Source organism: Cibotium barometz, chromosome 4 (assembly GCF_041138505.1).
Source record: "Cibotium barometz isolate CiBa-2024 chromosome 4, ASM4113850v1, whole genome shotgun sequence".
In the NCBI taxonomy this organism is placed as follows: Eukaryota; Viridiplantae; Streptophyta; class Polypodiopsida; order Cyatheales; family Cibotiaceae; genus Cibotium; species Cibotium barometz.
In genome coordinates this window covers 62,411,295-62,430,275 of record NC_141049.1, presented here as the reverse complement: position 1 = coordinate 62,430,275, position 18,981 = coordinate 62,411,295, and the positions used below count along the sequence as shown (strand labels likewise).

Genomic DNA, 18,981 nt, shown 5'->3' with positions numbered 1-18,981 from the left:
CTTTTATTACAATGTGGATTTGTAGTCTCAGCACATTTGTAAACACGGAATCAGTTTCAAATGTTATGTTACCACAGGATAACATACCTCCTATGCATTAGCACATCATTCATAATCTCACCAACCATGCTAGCGGCATAAGTGTGAGAAGCTATCACTCAAATGGGTCATCAATGTTTGCAGCACTATTTGAGCTTGATATCTCAATAAAAATCTACAAGAAGCTTTGAATTGGGGGATAGTGGTCCCATAGAATGTGGCATCACTTGCACCCTTCTAGACTCTCTTGGTTGAAAAGATTGGGAGACGAGAGACAGATTTAGCTCTTGCAAGCACACACACACTTACACAATAATGGATAAGACACATACAGAGATGGAAGGCTGGAATCTTCTTCTTCTTGTTACTCTCAAAAGATGTCTACAAAAGATAAGTACTAGAGTACTATGTACTGGCGGGGTCAATGTGAACACGCTAAATAGGAAAGCTGGCAATATAAGTATGCCATAGCTTGGTTGGACTAGGTAGGTATAGTTTAGTTGTAGACTCACTGGGGCGAAGATTCATCGTAGTAGTAGCAAAGATACCAAACACACTAGTGGTGTAAAGGTGGAACGGTCACCCAGTCATGTCATGAGTGTCGGCTCATATTGAGCTTAACATCTCAACACTCCCCCTTAAGCTCAATTCTATCTCTAAGACTCAAAGCATGGGGCAAAATCTATGAAGCTTCTGTTCTCCTAAGGCCTTGGTCAAAATGTCAGCTATCTGCTCCTCTCTGCTCTGCTGACATACACGAGATCAACATCTCCTACCAAGACCTACTCTCTGATGAAGTGATAAGGACCTCTATGCGTTTGGTCCATGAATAAGACATTGGGTTCCTGGCCATCTATATGCTACTCAGGTTATCAAAATAGATGACAGCCTACCTATCCACGTGCAGTCCCAAATCTCCAAGTAGCTTACGTAACCAAGCCACCTCAGATGCTGTCATCACAACACCCTTCATTAGGAAAAATTTGGACTCACAAACTGACCCTGTAAGGGCTTTCTCTCTCTTCCATGAATCAAGGAAAAGTGTAAAAATAATGTTATAATATTTCTCCTCTCTCTTCTCTTTTTGAATCTTTTATATCTCAAAATATTAGTTTTATAATAGATTCACTTATTATTTTATTGATTGTCCAAGAACTGTACTAGACCTGCTCAGAACTCGAATATCTCAAAAATTATTTTTTTATTTGAGCTGGTTTCGAATATCTCAAAAGATATTTCATTCTTAAATGCCCAGATTCATTTATTGACTGAAGAAACAATCATTTCGTGATTCTAGAAGGATTTAATCTTTAAAATGGAATATCTTGATTTGTACTTTGTATTTCATAATTTCTTTTTACAGGTGTATAGATCTGTGATTTATCTACATTCTGGTGCATTTTTATGTTTTTTTATGGAGATTTGAAGAGAATAGACGTTTTAAGATTTTAAGAATGTGTTTAGATTTATTATTTTAGAGAATAGTGCATTACGAATGTGTTTAGATTTATTATTTTAGAGAATAGTGCATTACGAATTTTCCTTTTTTTGTGATAGAGCTTCTTCTTCTCTTTAGCTCATTTCTTCTTCTACTTTCAAATTTTCATCTCCAAACCGTTTGTAGTTCCCTCCATCTCCAAACAGTTTGTATTTCCCTCCTGTTCTAAATTGCACTTGTTTACTACAAAGCAAGAGAATGAAGAGTGATTTGATTTTTTGGTGCCATTTTCTTGGAGCCAACAAACCATTTCCCTCTTCATGAATCTTGCTATCAAGAGAAGAAGCAACAAAGAGACAACACACAGCCAACACACAGAACAAAAATGGAGGTTAGCAATGGTTTGATGTTGGTCATGTTCAATTGAGTTCTATAAGTTATGTTTTCCTGTTGGTTATGTGCATTACTATTCATAAATAATAAAGTTAATAATAAGATATGTTTTACTGTTGGTTAATAATAATAATAATATGTGCATTGCTGTTAGTTAATAATAATAATATGTGTTAAAGTTGGTATTAAGTTACACATATGTGTTAATAATCATGATATAGTGATGTATCTAAGTGTTTGTAGTTTTTTGATGTTTTAGGAAGCAAGAAGCTCTAAGAAGAGAAGTATACACTTCTAGCTAGATAAAGAGTATGCCCCATTGTACAAGAGAATTGAGGTTTCAATGATGAATCCGTCGGTGATGCAATTACACAGAATAGCAGGGAAAAAACATATAAATCTTTGGATTGATGGATCTATATATCCACTTGATCCTATTACACAACAATCTCCCCAATTCTTAGGACTAACATCATTTCTCAAGTATGTTTGTGAGAGTAATGTAGGGTTACAGGGTTATACTTGGAGACTTGGAGAGTAATGTAGGGTTACAGGGTTATACTTGGAGACTTGCAACCCAAGCCCATGTTTCTGCACAACAGATCATGAAACTTAATAGATCATTGTTGGCAAAACAAGAAGAGAAAAATGTTTTTCAAGATGCTATGCATGACATGGTAATGCAAAATGCCAGTTTGATTAACCAGGTTAATGATTTATAGGCTAGCAATAAGAAGATGAAGATAAAGCTAAAGAAGACTGTCACTTATGGGCTCACAACAACGACATGGGAGGTACGTGAACGCCGAAGGTTATATAAACCTATGCACATGTTGGCAAAAACAGGTGGACAATACATGCAAAGGATCTATGCACAATGTGATAACATGCAAAAGATGTAGCAATCTAGAAAATGAAGTGAATCAAGGAATTGAAAAGGTACTCACTAAAGATATGGTGAAGTCCGCGCTTCAATGCCCAAAGTTTAAGTCAGTTGTTGGTGTTGAAGTTATCATACAATGCTTACAAGAGGTAATTGATTCCTTCACATCAAATGATATGCAAAAGAATATGTGATAAGGTAGGAATAAGTTCTCAGTCTCATGGCATGATATACAAACATTTAGATACAAGGTTTAAAAAAGTATTGCAAAAGAAAAGGGTATTGCCTCTTCCTAGACCATTTCATGTGGTGCAAGCACGACAATCATTAAACAGTAAGGTGGAACAATTCAATTGGTGAGCCAATGCACTTATGTCACAGACATGTATGCAAGTATGGGTCAAAGGAAGTGCTGTTTGTCTTGCACACAAATAACAATTTTGTATTAGATGTATGCAAGTTACAATCTCTAATGGTAAAATTTTACATTATATCTGTTGTTGCAGAATGTGGTGGCAAGCTAAATTTTATTTTGAAGCTTGATGAAAGTGAGGTTATCAAAGGTCAGAACTTAGAACGTGTTAGTTTAACTCTCATGAGCACTGGATCCTAACATCTTGCCTGGCCATCTTGATTACTTTAGTGTACAGAGTCTGAGAATGAAATTTGGTGGCTTGCTGCATTTGAAGTACCAAAGGAAGATCATGAGAGTTTGAAGATTTTCTTTAACTTGACAGAGATACCTAATACAGTGCAACATCAAAATCATGGTGAAAGTTTGCACGTGGAAGGTTATGGTGAGTATCAAGTGGAATGGCACCTTGCTGGAGATCTCAAAACTTTGAAGTGCATGTTTGGTGTGTCAAATGCAGCAAATGCAAAGTTTCCTTGCATATATTGTATGCGGTCTAGAAAGAAAGGTAAGAATGGGAAGAAACAATGGGAAGAAATAGGAAGAGAAGGGTGTCCTACACACATGATCGATTTGTTTGTCATGGGGGCCAATGGGTACGAGTAGATCCTAGGTGGGATCCTATTCTTAATATCCCCTTGACAAGAGTACACTTTTGCACTTTGCATGCACTAGTGAGGATCATAGAAAAAATGGTTTATGAATATGTGTGTTTTGCTTATAAAATGCAGCCAGCTTTTGATGCCCAAGAAACATGTAAAAGGGTGGAAGAAGTATTATCTGGGATGGGTTTACATTGAGGCCAGGTAGAAATAAAGAAGGATGAAAAAAAGTCCAGAGCAAGCGGCAATGTACCATGCAACCCTTGCTTTAGCGGCTCAAAAGCAAGGAAATTCCTCTCTGCACCACGAAATGAAAATGACGAACTACTAGTACAACAACCAGAGAAATATGAAAAGTTACATATGGCCGTTCGTGATGATCGAAGAAATGGAGGAAAGACTAGAGTAGCAAAAGAAAATGTGTGGATTGCTCTTGACAAATTGGCAATGCTTTTGCAGAAGATGACATTTGGACCAGATGATTCCAAGGAGGTGATTGATATATTCTATGCATCAATTGAAGCCTGGACTTCAAGTAGTAGCGCTTCTTGTGTAGAACTCTAATCTGTGTGCTACTAAGCTTCTTTCTTGATTTATGCTTCTTATGATGTAGAACTCTAATCCTTGACCAGTTAACTCATGCCCTTCACTCAACCTACTTAGTTGGTCTCACGTGCATAAGGTCAGGTGGTGCTATAGCTTGTGTGACCTTGCAACAGTGTTCACAGAAAACCCGCAAACCCTTACGCAAAATTCATTTTGAAATCTTTAAACTTGGTAAAATTTCAAGCATTTTATAGTAAGAAAACCTGTAAATGTTGATGTAAATTTTAAAATTGCAAGTTTTAAGCTGTGAGGAGAAAAATATAGGACACTGAACGCTCTCCCTTGTAAAATGGCAGGGAGCCTGTGACCTTTGTGCAATGAGGTGGTAGTTTAATTCACCGTGTAGAGCCCATCAGTTCTTTTTCGCCGGGCGTGGTCAAGGGCTTCCGCCGGTCAAAAAGTTAAACGCGTGGGAGAGCCGAGTCAAACCGCCTAACCCGGCTATAAAACCACCCTATATATTCGCCTAGTGCTTGTAAAACTAACGACCCTATATCTTCGCCTAGTGATCGCAAGTGTGTAGTGTACCCGCTTGTAAAACTAGCGATCCTATATATATATTCGCCTCGCTTGCTGTTCCCCTTGTGCAGTCATGGCGCGCTACACTACCTCCCTGCTTCTCTCGCTGGCTTTCGTGATTCAGCTCATGATGATGAGCGGCTTGACGGCGGCGGGAGATCTGGTCACGTACTGGGGCCAGAACGGCAACGAGGGAACACTCACGCAGGCGTGCCAGACGGGCCTCTACAACACCGTCATCCTTTCCTTCCTCAGCACGTTCGGGGAGGGCCAACAGCCCCAGCTCAACCTGGCGGGCCACTGCGATGCAAGCTCCGGCGCCTGCACAAGTCTCTCCGCCGACATCGGCACGTGCCAGTCCATGGGCATTAAGGTGCTTCTTTCCATCGGCGGAGGTGCCGGTTCCTACGACCTCACCTCCGCCGACGATGCCAGCAGCGTGGCCACCTACCTCTGGGACAACTACCTGGGTGGGCAGTCAGACGCCCGCCCGCTGGGCTCGGCGGTGCTGGACGGCGTCGACTTCGACATCGAGATGGGCTCCGGCGCCGCCTACTACGGCAGCCTGGCGCAGTCCATCAGGCAGCTCAGCTCCGGCCAGTCAATTCTTACCGCCGCCCCGCAATGCCCCTTCCCGGACGCTCACCTCGGGCCCGATGTGTCCGGCAGTGCGCTGGATTCCGGCCTCTTCGACTACGTGTGGGTGCAGTTCTACAACAATCCGCCCTGCCAGTACGACTCCTCGTCTGGTGACGCCTCCGCCCTGGTGGCCGCCTGGGAGCAGTGGACGTCCGCCCTCCCGCAGGCCCGCCTGCTGCTAGGCTTGCCCGCCTCCTCCGGCGCTGCTGGCTCCGGCTTCATCCCTTCTGACACCCTCCTGTCAGACGTTCTCCCGCAGATTCACGGTAGCAGCAACTACGGGGGCGTCATGCTCTACAGCTACTACTACGACCAAAGCAGCGGTTACGGCGCCTCCATCAAGTCAAGTGTATAAGCGCAAGCGTCTTCACGAAACACGTGACCTGTGCCAAGCAAAAAAGTTCTAACTTCTAGCCTCTAGGGAAAAATTCCACTCAAGAAACTGGAAAGTAAAAAAAACACATGTTTTCTACCACGTTTACACAATAAATATAAAATTAAACTTTTTTTTTACTAACTTTTATTACCACTAAAGCTTTAAGCATATCGTGTGCCCCCTTTAAGGCTAGATGAATATGAGGGCTACTATCAACCTTATTATCTCCTCCATAGCATCGAGAAGCTTGCTCAATTTTGTTTTAAAAAGGGAAACAAAGAACACTTGTTGTCTAGCTTCTCGTTTTTTAACCAAAATCTGATATATATCAGTATGGACAAGGTGAAAGCAAGTATACCTACTCCTTATTTACAACTCCTTACAAAGGGTATTACTTACTAGCCATTTATATGTTTTGTTCAGCTTCTCGTTACATAAATCATCGTCATGGACATGAGGAAACCAAGTATACCTACTTCTTATGGTGGGAAGTAATGTACCCATAAGAGAATTTTATATTTTTTAGATTCAATAACCAATGAATGACCATATATAATTCTTTAATATTCCAAAATAAGGTTTTCGTAGTAATAAGTAGAAGTTATTGTTATTTAGCTTGGCAAGATTAATCTTGAAATCCAAATATATCTCTAATATCTACAAATCTTAAAGAAATTGTGTGCTCTTAAAGTACAACATGCCAAAAGGGAAGCACAGGAAACGCTCGGGGGGAGGGGGTGGTCACTCATAAATATGTAAGCGTAGCACATGGGTTCAACAGAAGGGGTTCTTAAAGTCCCTTTTTTACACATTTTTTACATAAAGAAGGGTACCATTTAAAGGGTGTATTTACAGATTTAATAGAAAAAGGGTGTGTATTATTTATGATAAATTTACAGATAATGGGGTTTTAAATTAGGCCTTGAACACACGTGATATAGAGAGTTTATATATAGTAAACCCCACAAGAGAAAATGAGAGGTAGCATATAAGCATGCTTGTGGATTTGAGACATATCTTTTAATTTTAACCATGGATGATCTTGCAGGTTCACGAGTTTATGAATTGCACTCGTCGGGGGCTACAATTGGTGCCACGAGTGAAGAGGCTTTCTCGTGGACACAATAGAAGTTATTGTTGAGGTTGGTGATGTGGGTGGTCGGATTCCTATGGTGCCTCCAAAAGGTATCAGCGGGAAATGAAGGTCATGGTATGACTAGTGACCAACAACAAAATGCAGGGACTTCATTCACAGGGGTGCAAAAGGGTCATAGTAGACTCTTGGGGAAGGATAGAGATTGGCCTCTTACAAGATGTGTTGGTATGACTAGTGACCAACAACAAAATGCAGGGACTTCAGTTACAGAGGTGCAAAAGGGTCATAGTAGACTCTTGGGGAAGGATAGAGATTGGCCTCTTACAAGATGTGTTGGTAGGTTTTGTAGAGACACGACCTTCAAAACCGCTACTTGTCCCTCTATGCTGCTTGGTACCTAATGAGACCATCTGCACAACATCTTCTAATGTGGATGTCCTTCTTCGTGATAGTTTTGATAAGATGGGGTATGTGATTTCTAGTGTCCTCTTTTTGGTTTCATTGAGGAAACCAAGTAGTGTCATATTTAGAGGTCACTGAGACATGGATATGGCATAAAAATGTTATTCTTATTAAAATTGATTTCTATGCATAGAAAGATGCATAATGGAATTTGTTTTATTATAAAAGTGTTATTCTTATTAAATTTGATTTTTATGCATAGAAAGATGCATAAAGAAATTTTTTTAATTATAAAAGTGTTATTCTTATTAAATTTGATTTCTATGCATAGAAAGATGCACAAAGGAATTTTTAAATTATAAAAGTGTTATTCTTATAAAATTTGATTTCTATGCATAGAAAGATGCATAAAGGAAATTTTTTAATTATAAAAGTGTTATTCTTATTAAATTTGATTTCTATGCATAGAAAGATGCATAAAGGAATTTTTTTATTATAAAAGTGTTATTCTTATTAAATTTGATTTCTATGCATAGAAGATGCATAAAGGAACTTTTTTATTATAAAAGTGTTATTCTCAATAAATTTGATTTCTATGCATAAAAAGATGCATGAAGGAATTTTTTTATTATAATGTGTTATTTTTATTAAATTTGATTTCTTTGCATAGAAAGATGCACAATAGAATTTTTATTATTATAAAAATGTTATTCTTATTAAATTTGATTTCTATGCATAGAAAGATGCATAAAGAAATTCTTTTTATTTTAAAAGTGTTATTCCTATTAAATTTGATTTTATGCATAAATAGATGCATAGAAGGATTTTTTTAAATAAAAGTTATTATTCCCATTGAAGTTGATTTTTATGCATAAATAGAGGCATAAAGAATTTTTATAAATTAGAATTATCTTAAATTCTATGTTTAAATTCTATGAGTATTTAATAAATGAATAATTAAATACTCTAAGAGAGAAATTTCTATCGTTTTATATTCACACAAATTGTAAAAAGAAAATTCAAGAAATCTATCGAGATCGAGATATTCAGATAAATGATTAATTTAATCCTCATTGGAATTCATAACTAATTTAGAAATTGGTTAAGTGAATATTCAAAGAAAGAAATTCAGTAAAATAGTAATTGAATTATCAAACCTTTTTGAGAAAGATAGTTCAGGAAAAATCTTATCCGACTCAAACCTTGAATTAAACTATGACCAAGACCAAACTCTTTCGTCAATTTTGAGGAAAGAAGGTGTGACCAATTTAGAAAAATACACTCAAAACTCCTGCCAAATCTGAAACTAAGTTTGAGACCCTTGAAATTGATCTGTGGATCAAGGTTATAGAAATCGTGGAGTTCTGGTAAGAAATTCAGAATTCCGATCAAGAAGTTTTGGGGATACTGATTCAAGAAATACTCCTTGTATTCAAAAGAAAATCAAACTCAAAACTAGCATAGAAACCCTGTTTTCTTAAAGGACTGTCTTACGCCAGAATGCTGGAGGGAGCATTTGGTATATGTTTTTCTAAGGGAAGCTCGGTTGCAACAACAGCTGGCGGGGAGTGTTCAAAGGACGGATTACGCGGGGCAAAGCCTGCCCATCCTCGGTATGATTGAAAATTGGTGCGCTTTCGGTACGATGGGCAAGGGCAAGCGGTCCCTGAGTGAAGTGCTAGGACACCTAGGAGGATCCTGGAGGGTTCTGACCAGGAGATGCATAGGCTCGCGCTACCTATGACACCCATGCGTATGTCGTGGAAGATATGTATGATGGACAAAATGATTATTGTAATCTATTATTGGATCTCATTGTTGCTGACCAGTTGGTCTCAACGGAGAGTCCAGAGTGATACAGTTTTTTGAGAAACAAGGGACTGGATGGAATTTTTGAGTTTTGATATCTGTAACCAATAACTATTTGTCAAAATGGATTATTTTATATGTTAAAGTTTTAAATAGGAGTGTGTGCGTATCTGTATTCGAAAGTAAAAGTTAAGAAAGGCGTTTAATTATGGGTGGGTGAGTAATTGTCTAGTTCTACTGATTCGAGTGGTTGGGTGGTGGCTAACCCGTGGGCCGGATGGGGTTAGGCTGGAATCAGTGGAGTTTTAATAATTAAATTGAAATAATAGGAATACGCTTAGAATTCGAGTAGTTAAATTAAAACCTGAAGAATTTCTCAAATGAGTAGATCAATGGTTGTGCCTGATTTTGGTTAGGAAAAAAGCGTTGATTTCTTCAAACTAAGTCAGTGATAGTTTTGCTTCTGGTTTAATCAGGTGAAGGATAGTTTAGTCTCTTGACCCCGTTAGAAAATTTGTTAAGAAAATAAAAAAGGTGGACTCGTCCCCATTTTTCGGGTAAGGAAAATTTTCTCGGTTTCAGTTTTGGAATGACCACCAGATTAGTCTCATGTCCGAACATTCGAGGGCGAGGCCCCGAGTGGGAAACCCTGCCTCGTGCAAGAGGAAGCTACTTCCGCTGCTATAGCAACCGGAAATTCGGTGCGCACAGGGGGCAAAGGAGGGGTTTCACAGCTAGTATCAGAGCGCTGTAGTAAACTTACAAAACAGCAGCAGCAGAAATTGCTTAAAATTTTAGAGTAAATCTGGGAAATAATGTTTTCACTTGTTAAGATTATGTTTGAAATAATGAACTTCATAAATTGAACTGAATTTTTGATGGATACCCCAAATCTGTCTACTAGCATTCTTGGACTCTCCCCCCCTAGAGTTAGGATATGATCGCCTTTGCCTTCGAAAATCTCATCAACTCTACTACAACCCGAGGAAGCAGAGTGAGACTCGCTTGTCACTTTGAGGATCTATACTTTCCTGATCCAGTAGAGTAACGTCAGCATATGTGGTTCTCTAGAGGGCGAAGCATTCGCATCAATACCAATCAACGAGACAGAGACGCAAACAGAATATCTTGCTAGCCATGATCTTGATAAGGCTAGGAGTTGTTTATTATGTACAACTCTATAATCACTCACCCCAGAATTTTAGAATTTCTTGCCGTATTTTTAGACTTCTTAGCCGCTTTATTCCTAGAAGAAGAATTACAACACCATTATCAGTGATGAATCGTGTATATCATAGCATGTCTCCATCGCAGTATCGCTTTCTATGCGTACGCAATTTGAGGCGGTGACTTTTGGATCCGAGACGCTCTAGGTATATATCAAAAACTTTTGATAATAAATGATGTTTTGTAAAATATTCCAAATTGTTTTCGTGGTTGTAAATATTAGTTAATAAAATTATTAGAGTGAATCTTGTTTTCAAGAATTATGATGGAATATTTACACGCATAGGATGACAATAATGCCCAAGGACAATGAGACACTGAAGAGGCTTAGATGGAGATATGATAAGCTTCTACACCAACCTTGCAGAGCTTATAAATCCAAAGATGAGAGATATCCTAATGATTCCACCAGCGAGAGATCTAAGGGATAAAATAAAAATTGTTGAGATTGCACATGATGTTAACACAAGAGCAAGGGCAGAATAGGAGGCCAGATGGGAAGAAGAGAATAGGATCACAAATGAAAAGGATCAACAAGAGAATAGAGCCCCAGCGAATCTGCAAGAACAGTACATCAAAGAAACAGAAAAGTTGGAAGCATCTAACCTGGAGATGCTAAAAAGCTTTAAGAGGGGTGTGTTTGTCTTTGTGACAATGGAAGATGGTGAGTGTAAGATTCCTCCCTCCAGCTTTTGAGGTGTAAAGGTGTAAGAACCTCCCCTTCTGTTCTTGTAATCATCCCCTCTCTCAAATGCAAGAAGATCTTGTTTTACCATGTTTTGGCTTAGAGAGAGAAAATGTCTAGAGAGAGATAGTTAAAATTTGAGATATCTTTGGATACAAAAATTCTCCTAATGTCTATAATGGATTTCCCTGAATCAGAAGTTCAAAATGAACTTTCCAATGTGCATTAGGAATTAATTGAAAACGGTATAAGGGACCTTAGCCTAAGGGTCTACATTTTCAAAGATTTTTGGATTATGGTCCAATTAAGGTTCCAATGGGCCAATTGGATTAATCCAAGTGTTAAGATGAGATAAATCCAAAGAATAAAAGAAAATACACAAAAATGAGTAAATGCTCACATAAGATGAAGAGTTGACTGAGTACAAGGTTTATTAGTTAAAAATGAAGAGATATTAGTAAAAAAATGAGATATTTTGGAGAAATGATACATTTTTGACACCTTGGTAAGGAAAAGGAGACTCTTGAGATAGACACCTTTTCCACATGTGTGGTTGGGTTTTTTAATTCAAAAAAATGTGACATTTTTATCTCTCCTCTCTCCTATATCAAACTAGATCAAAAAGGGAGCCAAACTCGTCCGAATCTTGTCCAAATTGAGTCAAACTGAAGCTGGAAAATTCTAGAGCCCAATTGGACTTGGTTAGTGGCCTCTCTCACCTATAAATAGACCCTCATTCCACCTCTGTATTTTCATATTGGAACTATAACATGCCAGTATTATCTTAAAATAATCATATTTCTATTATCCCTTAAATTTTCCTCTCTCTTGGGAACTTGGAGCTTCTCTCTCTCTCCAACTCTTGAAGTTGCTATTCTCCTCTTAGTGGACCAAACAATTGATTGGTTGGGGGCTTCACTGCTAAAACAAAGAATCAAGCCAAACTTGGAGGTAAAATTGATTTATATGGTTTTTTCAAATTATCTCAATGACTTTCTTCTTCTCAACTCCTCTCAAGCTTGAGAAGCTTTCAAAATGCTAGTTTTAATTCAAATCAAGCTTTCCCTAAGTTTCTTAATGTGGCCATATTTATGGCTAAATCTCTTGGAAAAGGATGCTTCTCAATGATAGTCTTTTAATTCAAATCTAAACTCTAGGCTCAATGCTAGAGGATAAGAATTGATATTTTCATGATTTTGGATTAGTGAAAATAATGGTTAATCCTTTTTAGATTATTTATGAGTAAATAAAGAGATTACTTTAATTCATTCTAAATGAGAAAAGGATTATCCTAGTAAATTGGGAAAAGAGGAATGTCTAAATTAACTTAATCTAGTGGAATAATCATAATTATGTTTATAGTCATGGTTAAAATTATGATTTGAATACATAGTTTGATTTTAAGCATAAAAGAAGAACTTCTATCATATTTTCATTACAAGATTTTATTCTTTTAGGAAAAATTGAGAATTATCAGTAATAGTAGCGAAGCTATGGTAAAATTTTCAGAAAATAATACATATCTTATTTTTATGCATAATGCTAAAAGAGGACTTCCTACCATATTCTAGGATTATACATCCTATGCAAAAAGAATGATTTTCATCATATTCATGGGAAATAAATTTTTAGTATTTATGCATAAATATTTAATTAAGATAAAAGAGAAATTTTTGGTAAATTTATTTTTATGCAAAAAGAGGAATTCCCATGATATTCGAGATCCAAACAATTAAATGTTAAAAGAGGAATTTTTGGCATAATTCAAAATATGAGTATTTATCAAAAGTGAATATTTGAGTATTATCATTTTTATTGAGAAATATGGGTAGAATTGATTTTTGTAAATCCCAAGAATCTTTTATTCAAAAAGAAGATTATTGAATATATCTTATTTGAGAAATTTGAGAAAGAATGTGAAAATATCCATCGAGAAAATTTTGATAATTTCTTAATTAGAAAAGTCCCTGGGAGGATCAAGGAACCAATAAGTAAACGGAAGTTTAGAATTAGTTCTCATCATTAACGAAGCTTAAGGAATGAATACAATATGTAAATGCTCTTTTTGAGTTCTTACTATTCACTTCTGAGATAAGGTTTATTTTCTCTTTTAAACCTTCAACAACACTCTGATACTTAGATTTAATGGGATCGAGAAAAAGTACCTTTAACTAGGTCAAGCAATTGGTTAAAACTTAGAAAAGTCCTATCAGTATCGAAAGTAGAGAAACTATACTAAAAATGTATGTGATAAGATGTGATGTGGATCTGAATAGATGTAGATGGATGTGATGTGGATCTGAATGAATGTAAATGGATGTGATGGGATGAGATGAGATGAGATGAGATGAGATGAGATGTGATGGGATGTAAATGGATGAGATGTGATGAGATGTGAATGGATGTGATGAGATGAGATGAGATGTGAATGGATGAGATGGGATGTGATAGACGTGAATGTGAATGAATGGATGGATGTGGATGAATGTGATGAAATGTGAATAGATGTGATGTGATATGGATAGATGTGGATGAATGTGATGAAATGTGAATAGATGTGATGTGATATGGATAGATGTGGATGTGATGTAATGTGAATGGACTGGGAGGATCAAGGATCCAATAAGTAAACAGAAGTTTAGAATTAGTTCTCATTAACGAAGCTTAAGGAATGAAAATACAATACGTAAATGCTCTTTCTAAGTTTTTACTATTCAATTGTGATAAGGTTTATTTTCTCTTTTTAAACCTTCAACAACACTCTGATACTTAGATTTAATGGGATCGAAAAAAGTACCTTTAACTAGGTCAAACAATTGGTGGAAACTTAGAAAAGTCCTATCAGTATCGAAAGTAGAGAAACTGTACTAAAAGTGGATGCGATAAGATGTGGTGGATATGAATAGATGTAGATGGATGTGATGAGATGTGATGTGGATCTGAATGAATGTAAATGGATGTGATGGGATGTAAATGGATGCGATGCGATGCGATGAGATGAGATGTGAATGGATGAGATGGGATGTGATAGATGTGAATGTGAATGAATGGATGGATGTGGATGAATGTGATGGAATGTGAATGGATGTGATGTGATATGGATAGATGTGGCTGTGATGTAATGTGGATGGAATGAATGTGATGTGATGTGGATGGAATGAATGTGATGTGATGTGGATGGATGTGAATGAGATGTGATAAGATGAGGATGGATGTGATGAGATGTGAAGTGATGTAATTGGATATGATGATATGTGAATAGATGTGATGTGATGTGGATCTAGGTAAATGTGAATGAATGATATGTGATGTGAATGGATGTGATGTGATGTGATGTGGATTGGGGTAGATGTGAATGGATGAGATGTGATGTGATGTGGATCTAGGTAGATGTGAATGGATGAGATGTGATGAGGATGGATGTGACGTGATGTGATGAGGATCTGAATAGATGTAAATGGATGAGATGTGATGAGGATGGATGTGACGTGATGTGAGGATGGATGTGACGTGATGTGATGAGGATCTGAATAGATGTAAATGGATGTGATGAGATGTGATGTGATGTGGATGAATGTGATGAGATGTAATATGATATGATTGGATGAGAATGGATGAAGGACGATGGGAATAGATATGACTGGATCTGGAATAAGCAATGTGAATTGATGCAGAAGAATGTGGAATAACAAGAAATAATGTGGACAATGCAAAAAGATGAGAGTTCGTTAGAAACTGTATTTATGAAACCTGTTTTTAAAAGACTGTTTTATGTCAAGAATGCTGGGGAAGCATTTTGATCATCTTGTGAATGAGGTCGTGGAGACCTAAGTGAAAAAGTTGCAATAGCTGACGGAGAGTCAATGGAGGACGTCTCACGTGGCAAGGTCGGTCGAGGTCTTGACTAAATGGTGAGCTTCCGGTAACGGTGGATGAGGGACCAAGGAAGCGGCCTATGAGTGAAGTGCTAGGTGACCTACGAAGGAGCCTAGAGGGTGCTGACCATATGGTGCTCTAGCTCTGGGTCGCCCGAAGATACCCACACGTGCATCGAGGAAGAAAAAGGAACAAGGAGTTAGAGTTGTTTTTGGAACTCGGGCATGGATATGGTTGATTGGCCTTGCTGGTCCTCAACAGATGAGTCCATGGCTTTTTATATGGATCTGTTCGTTGATCTTGCTGATCTTAAATGGAGAGTCCATTTGGATTTTTCTTATGTGATTATATTTTTGGGTACTATGAGCTAGGAACTATTGAAAAGGCCCCTGATGAGTGAACAGGTGGTGAGCATTCTGGTTGCCATAGGTACAACGATGAAGGAATGATTGGAAATTAGAATTCAAGCTAGATATTTTGGAGGATTATGATCAGTGATACTATGGTTTCATTAAAAGATTGTTTTAAAGATAACTGAATCTGTGAGATAGGCAATTTCATATTGGGTGTGTAAGTGGTGTGACTATCTTGAAGTTTGCTTGAAGCACCGGCTAGGGGTCCTAGGAACTCTTTTCCCTGGTACTCGGGGTAAAACATAACCAAATTTCTAAACGGATCCTATCAATACAATGGTTGGTGGGCAGTTGGCTATCCCATGGGATTGGATGGGGTTAGGTTGGACTTATGGATCCCTAAAATGAGAATCAATTCTGTTATGTTACGATAGTTGAAGTAAAATCTCGGATAACCCTTGTTCTATGGAAAAGAATCAACGGCTGTGCCTGTTGATGAGGAAAAAAGCGTTGGTCTCTATGATCCAAGTGCAAGTGTCTTCCTTGATCTGAACATGTGACTTATAGGTTCAGACGGATCAGTTTGGTTAGTTAAGGCTCTTGACTATGTTAGAATAAATTTTCCTAGAGGAATCGCCCGTGCTTTCTGGGTGAGAGAAGGTTTTTCCGGATTTGGTTTTAGAAGAACCGAGGGATTAGTCTCTTGTCCGGATATCCATGGGCGAGGCCCTGAGTGAGAGGCTCTGCTTATGCAAGAAGTGCTACTTCCGCTACTAGCACCCCAGATTTCATTGCATGGATGGGACATGGTAATTTCAGCTGGTATTAGAGCGAATTGGCTAAAGTGGATCAACCGAGAAGGAAGAAATGTCAAAAATTTATGAAGTAGCAGTAAAAGATTGTAATTATGTAATGAAATTCATACAAATTGATATTAAGAATGAAGATTCATAAATTGGAAATTGGGTCTTTAGATGGAAGTACCGCAATTGTGTGGAATCCTTGACTTGCTTGAGGCCTAGATATGATGGTATTTACCTTATAGTTCCAAGGACCGTGATTACCTGTATATACTGTGGGTATAACTGCAGCTCTTTATTGGCAATATATACGAGTAAATCTAAGACCTTGAACTTATGAGCAAAAATGCTATCCAGATGATGAATTTGAATGCTGGTTGATATGATTTTAGAATTGTGGCTGAGAATCGATGAGTTGATTTGGATTCTGATTGAAAGATGATGATTTCTAAATTCTGGTTGAAAGAAGATAAGTTAAGCAAATCCACAATGAGGATGAATGGGACGAATCCCATTGATGATGTTAGTAACTAGAAGACGATTATGACTTCAGCAAATCACTATGAGATTAGTGGATTGTGCTACTAGATTGCTGTTGCTTGACCTTTGACCCAGTGGATCTAATTAAGGAATGAAAAATTGAGAACTTGCATAACTGAAATTCCCATGGAGGAATGTTCAGATGAAATTTTTGGTTTGATGGACCATTATTGTGTTAAGAATATGAATGAATTATTCTCTGGTAATGAGTTTTGTATGTTCTTGTAGAAGGGATATTTATCCCAGGATTCTATTGGGGGCTGACCAATCTATAAAGAACCCCAGAATCAGTTGGATCGAAAGTCTAATTTGAATTATAATAAAAGTGGTCTTTTCACCTGAGCGTCTTGGAAAAAGGGACTTAACAAGAATTTTCGTATTGATAGGATCATGGATCGAGATCGTCGTGGTGAGAATGTTAACCCCCAATGCGATGAGGAAGAGCTTGACCCAGATGTTCGTAAAACTCTTAATAGATCGCAGCAGCCTGGACCTTTCAAGGGAGAAGGGGAAAACTTGGGTAAGGCTGTGGAGAAGTGGATCAAAGCAATGGAAGAATACTTTGATGTCACCGGGTACAATGAGAAGAGTAAAATGGCTCTTACAAGGCTGAAGATAGTAGAAACAGCCAGAGTGGCATGGAGAAACCACTGCAAGACAAACCGTCTAGATTGGAACACCCATACATGGAATGATCTCAAGATTTACCTAAGGAAGAGATTCTATCCTCTCGGCTTTTTGAAAACCAAGATGAATGAATTCTTAGAGTTAACCCAGGGGAGCAGAACTATTGAAGTGTATCACCAAGCGTTCGCTCTCCTCCTCAAGTACTCGCCACTGCTGGATGAAGAACAACTGATGGCCAGGTTCATTTAGGGAATGAACGAATCCTTGAATACCCTAGTGAAGAATGCCAAGCCAATTTCTATGGCTGAAGCCGTACGTCTGGCAAAGGATTTCGCCAAGGCCTTTGTTGTCAAGGTCCCGTCGAGCCCAGCACCATCATCTTTCAAAAGATTTCTAGCCGCGGAAGGTGATTCTAACTTTCCACCACCTAAAAGACAACAAGGTCAAAGTCAGGATATGGGAAGTTCCAGAATGGAAGAAAGGTCCTTTTCTCGAAACTCAATCCCCTGGAATTCAACTTCAAAAGTTCCACACTTGAACAAAGAAGTTAAATGCTATAATTGTCAAGGATTTGGACATCGCAGTATGAATTGCCCAACTCCTTTTAGATCAAGGTTTTTGGGGCAGGGAAGTCCGAGACCAAGATTCCAGACTCCAGCTCCTTCCTTCTAGAGTAATCAGGTTCCTTTCTGTCAAATTCAGGGAAATCCAAGAGGTAGACCCTCTATCCAACACTCAGCTTCAATGCAAAGTAATGCAAGACCTCCGCCTCAGAATAGGGGAAGTCAAAGAGATATGTTCCTAGATTGTCCACCATCCACTTCCAAGGCAATAACGCTGGAAGTGATTGAAGAAGAAGGAGATGAAAGAGATTATCCTCCCAGCTGCGAGATGAGGACATCTCGTGTTTTTTAAGTGGGAAAGGATGTAAGATTCCTCCCTCCAGCTTTTGAGGTGTAAAGGTGTAAGAACCTCCCCTTCTGTTCTTGTAATCATCCCCTCTCTCAAATGGAAGAAAGATCTTGTTTTACCCTGTTTTGGCTTAGAGAGAGAAAATGTCTAGAGAGAGGTAGTTCAAAATTGAGATAAGGACCTTAGCCTAAGGGTCTACATTTTCAGAAATTTTTGGATTATGGTCCAATTAAGGTTCTAATGGGCCAATTGGATTAGTCCAAGTGTTGGGATGAGATAAATCCAAAGAATAAAAGAAAATGAACAAAAATGAGTAAATGCTCACATAAGATGAAGAGTTGGCTGACTACAAGGTTTATTAGTTAAAAATGAAGAGATATTAGTAAAAAAATGAGATATTTTGGAGAAATGATCCATTTTTGACACCTTGGTAAGGAAAGGGAGACTCTTGAGATAGGCGCCTTTTTCACATGTGTGGTTGGGTTTTTTAATTCAAAAAAATGTAATATTTTTATCTCTCCTCTCTCCTGTATCAAACTAGATAAAAAAGGGAGCTAAACTGGTCCGAATCTTGTCCAAATTGTGAGTCAAACTGAAGCAGGAAAATTGAGTCAAACTGAAGCTGGAAAATTCTAGAACCCAGTTGGACTTGGTTAGTCGCCTCCCCTCACCGATAAATAGACCCTCATTCCTCTGTATTTTCATATTGAAACTATACCATGCCAGTATTATCTTAAAATAATCATA

General features: G+C 38.0%; 1 protein-coding gene across 1 annotated transcript; it reads left to right on the top strand.

The window, feature by feature from the left end:
- Positions 1-4,854: 4,854 nt before the first annotated feature.
- LOC147639483 (acidic endochitinase-like) lies at positions 4,855-6,042 on the top strand. The gene has a single exon (XM_086783528.1). The coding sequence runs from the start codon at positions 4,966-4,968 to the stop codon at positions 5,884-5,886; it is 921 nt and encodes a 306-aa protein (XP_086639654.1). The 5' UTR covers positions 4,855-4,965; the 3' UTR covers positions 5,887-6,042.
- Positions 6,043-18,981: the final 12,939 nt, after the last annotated feature.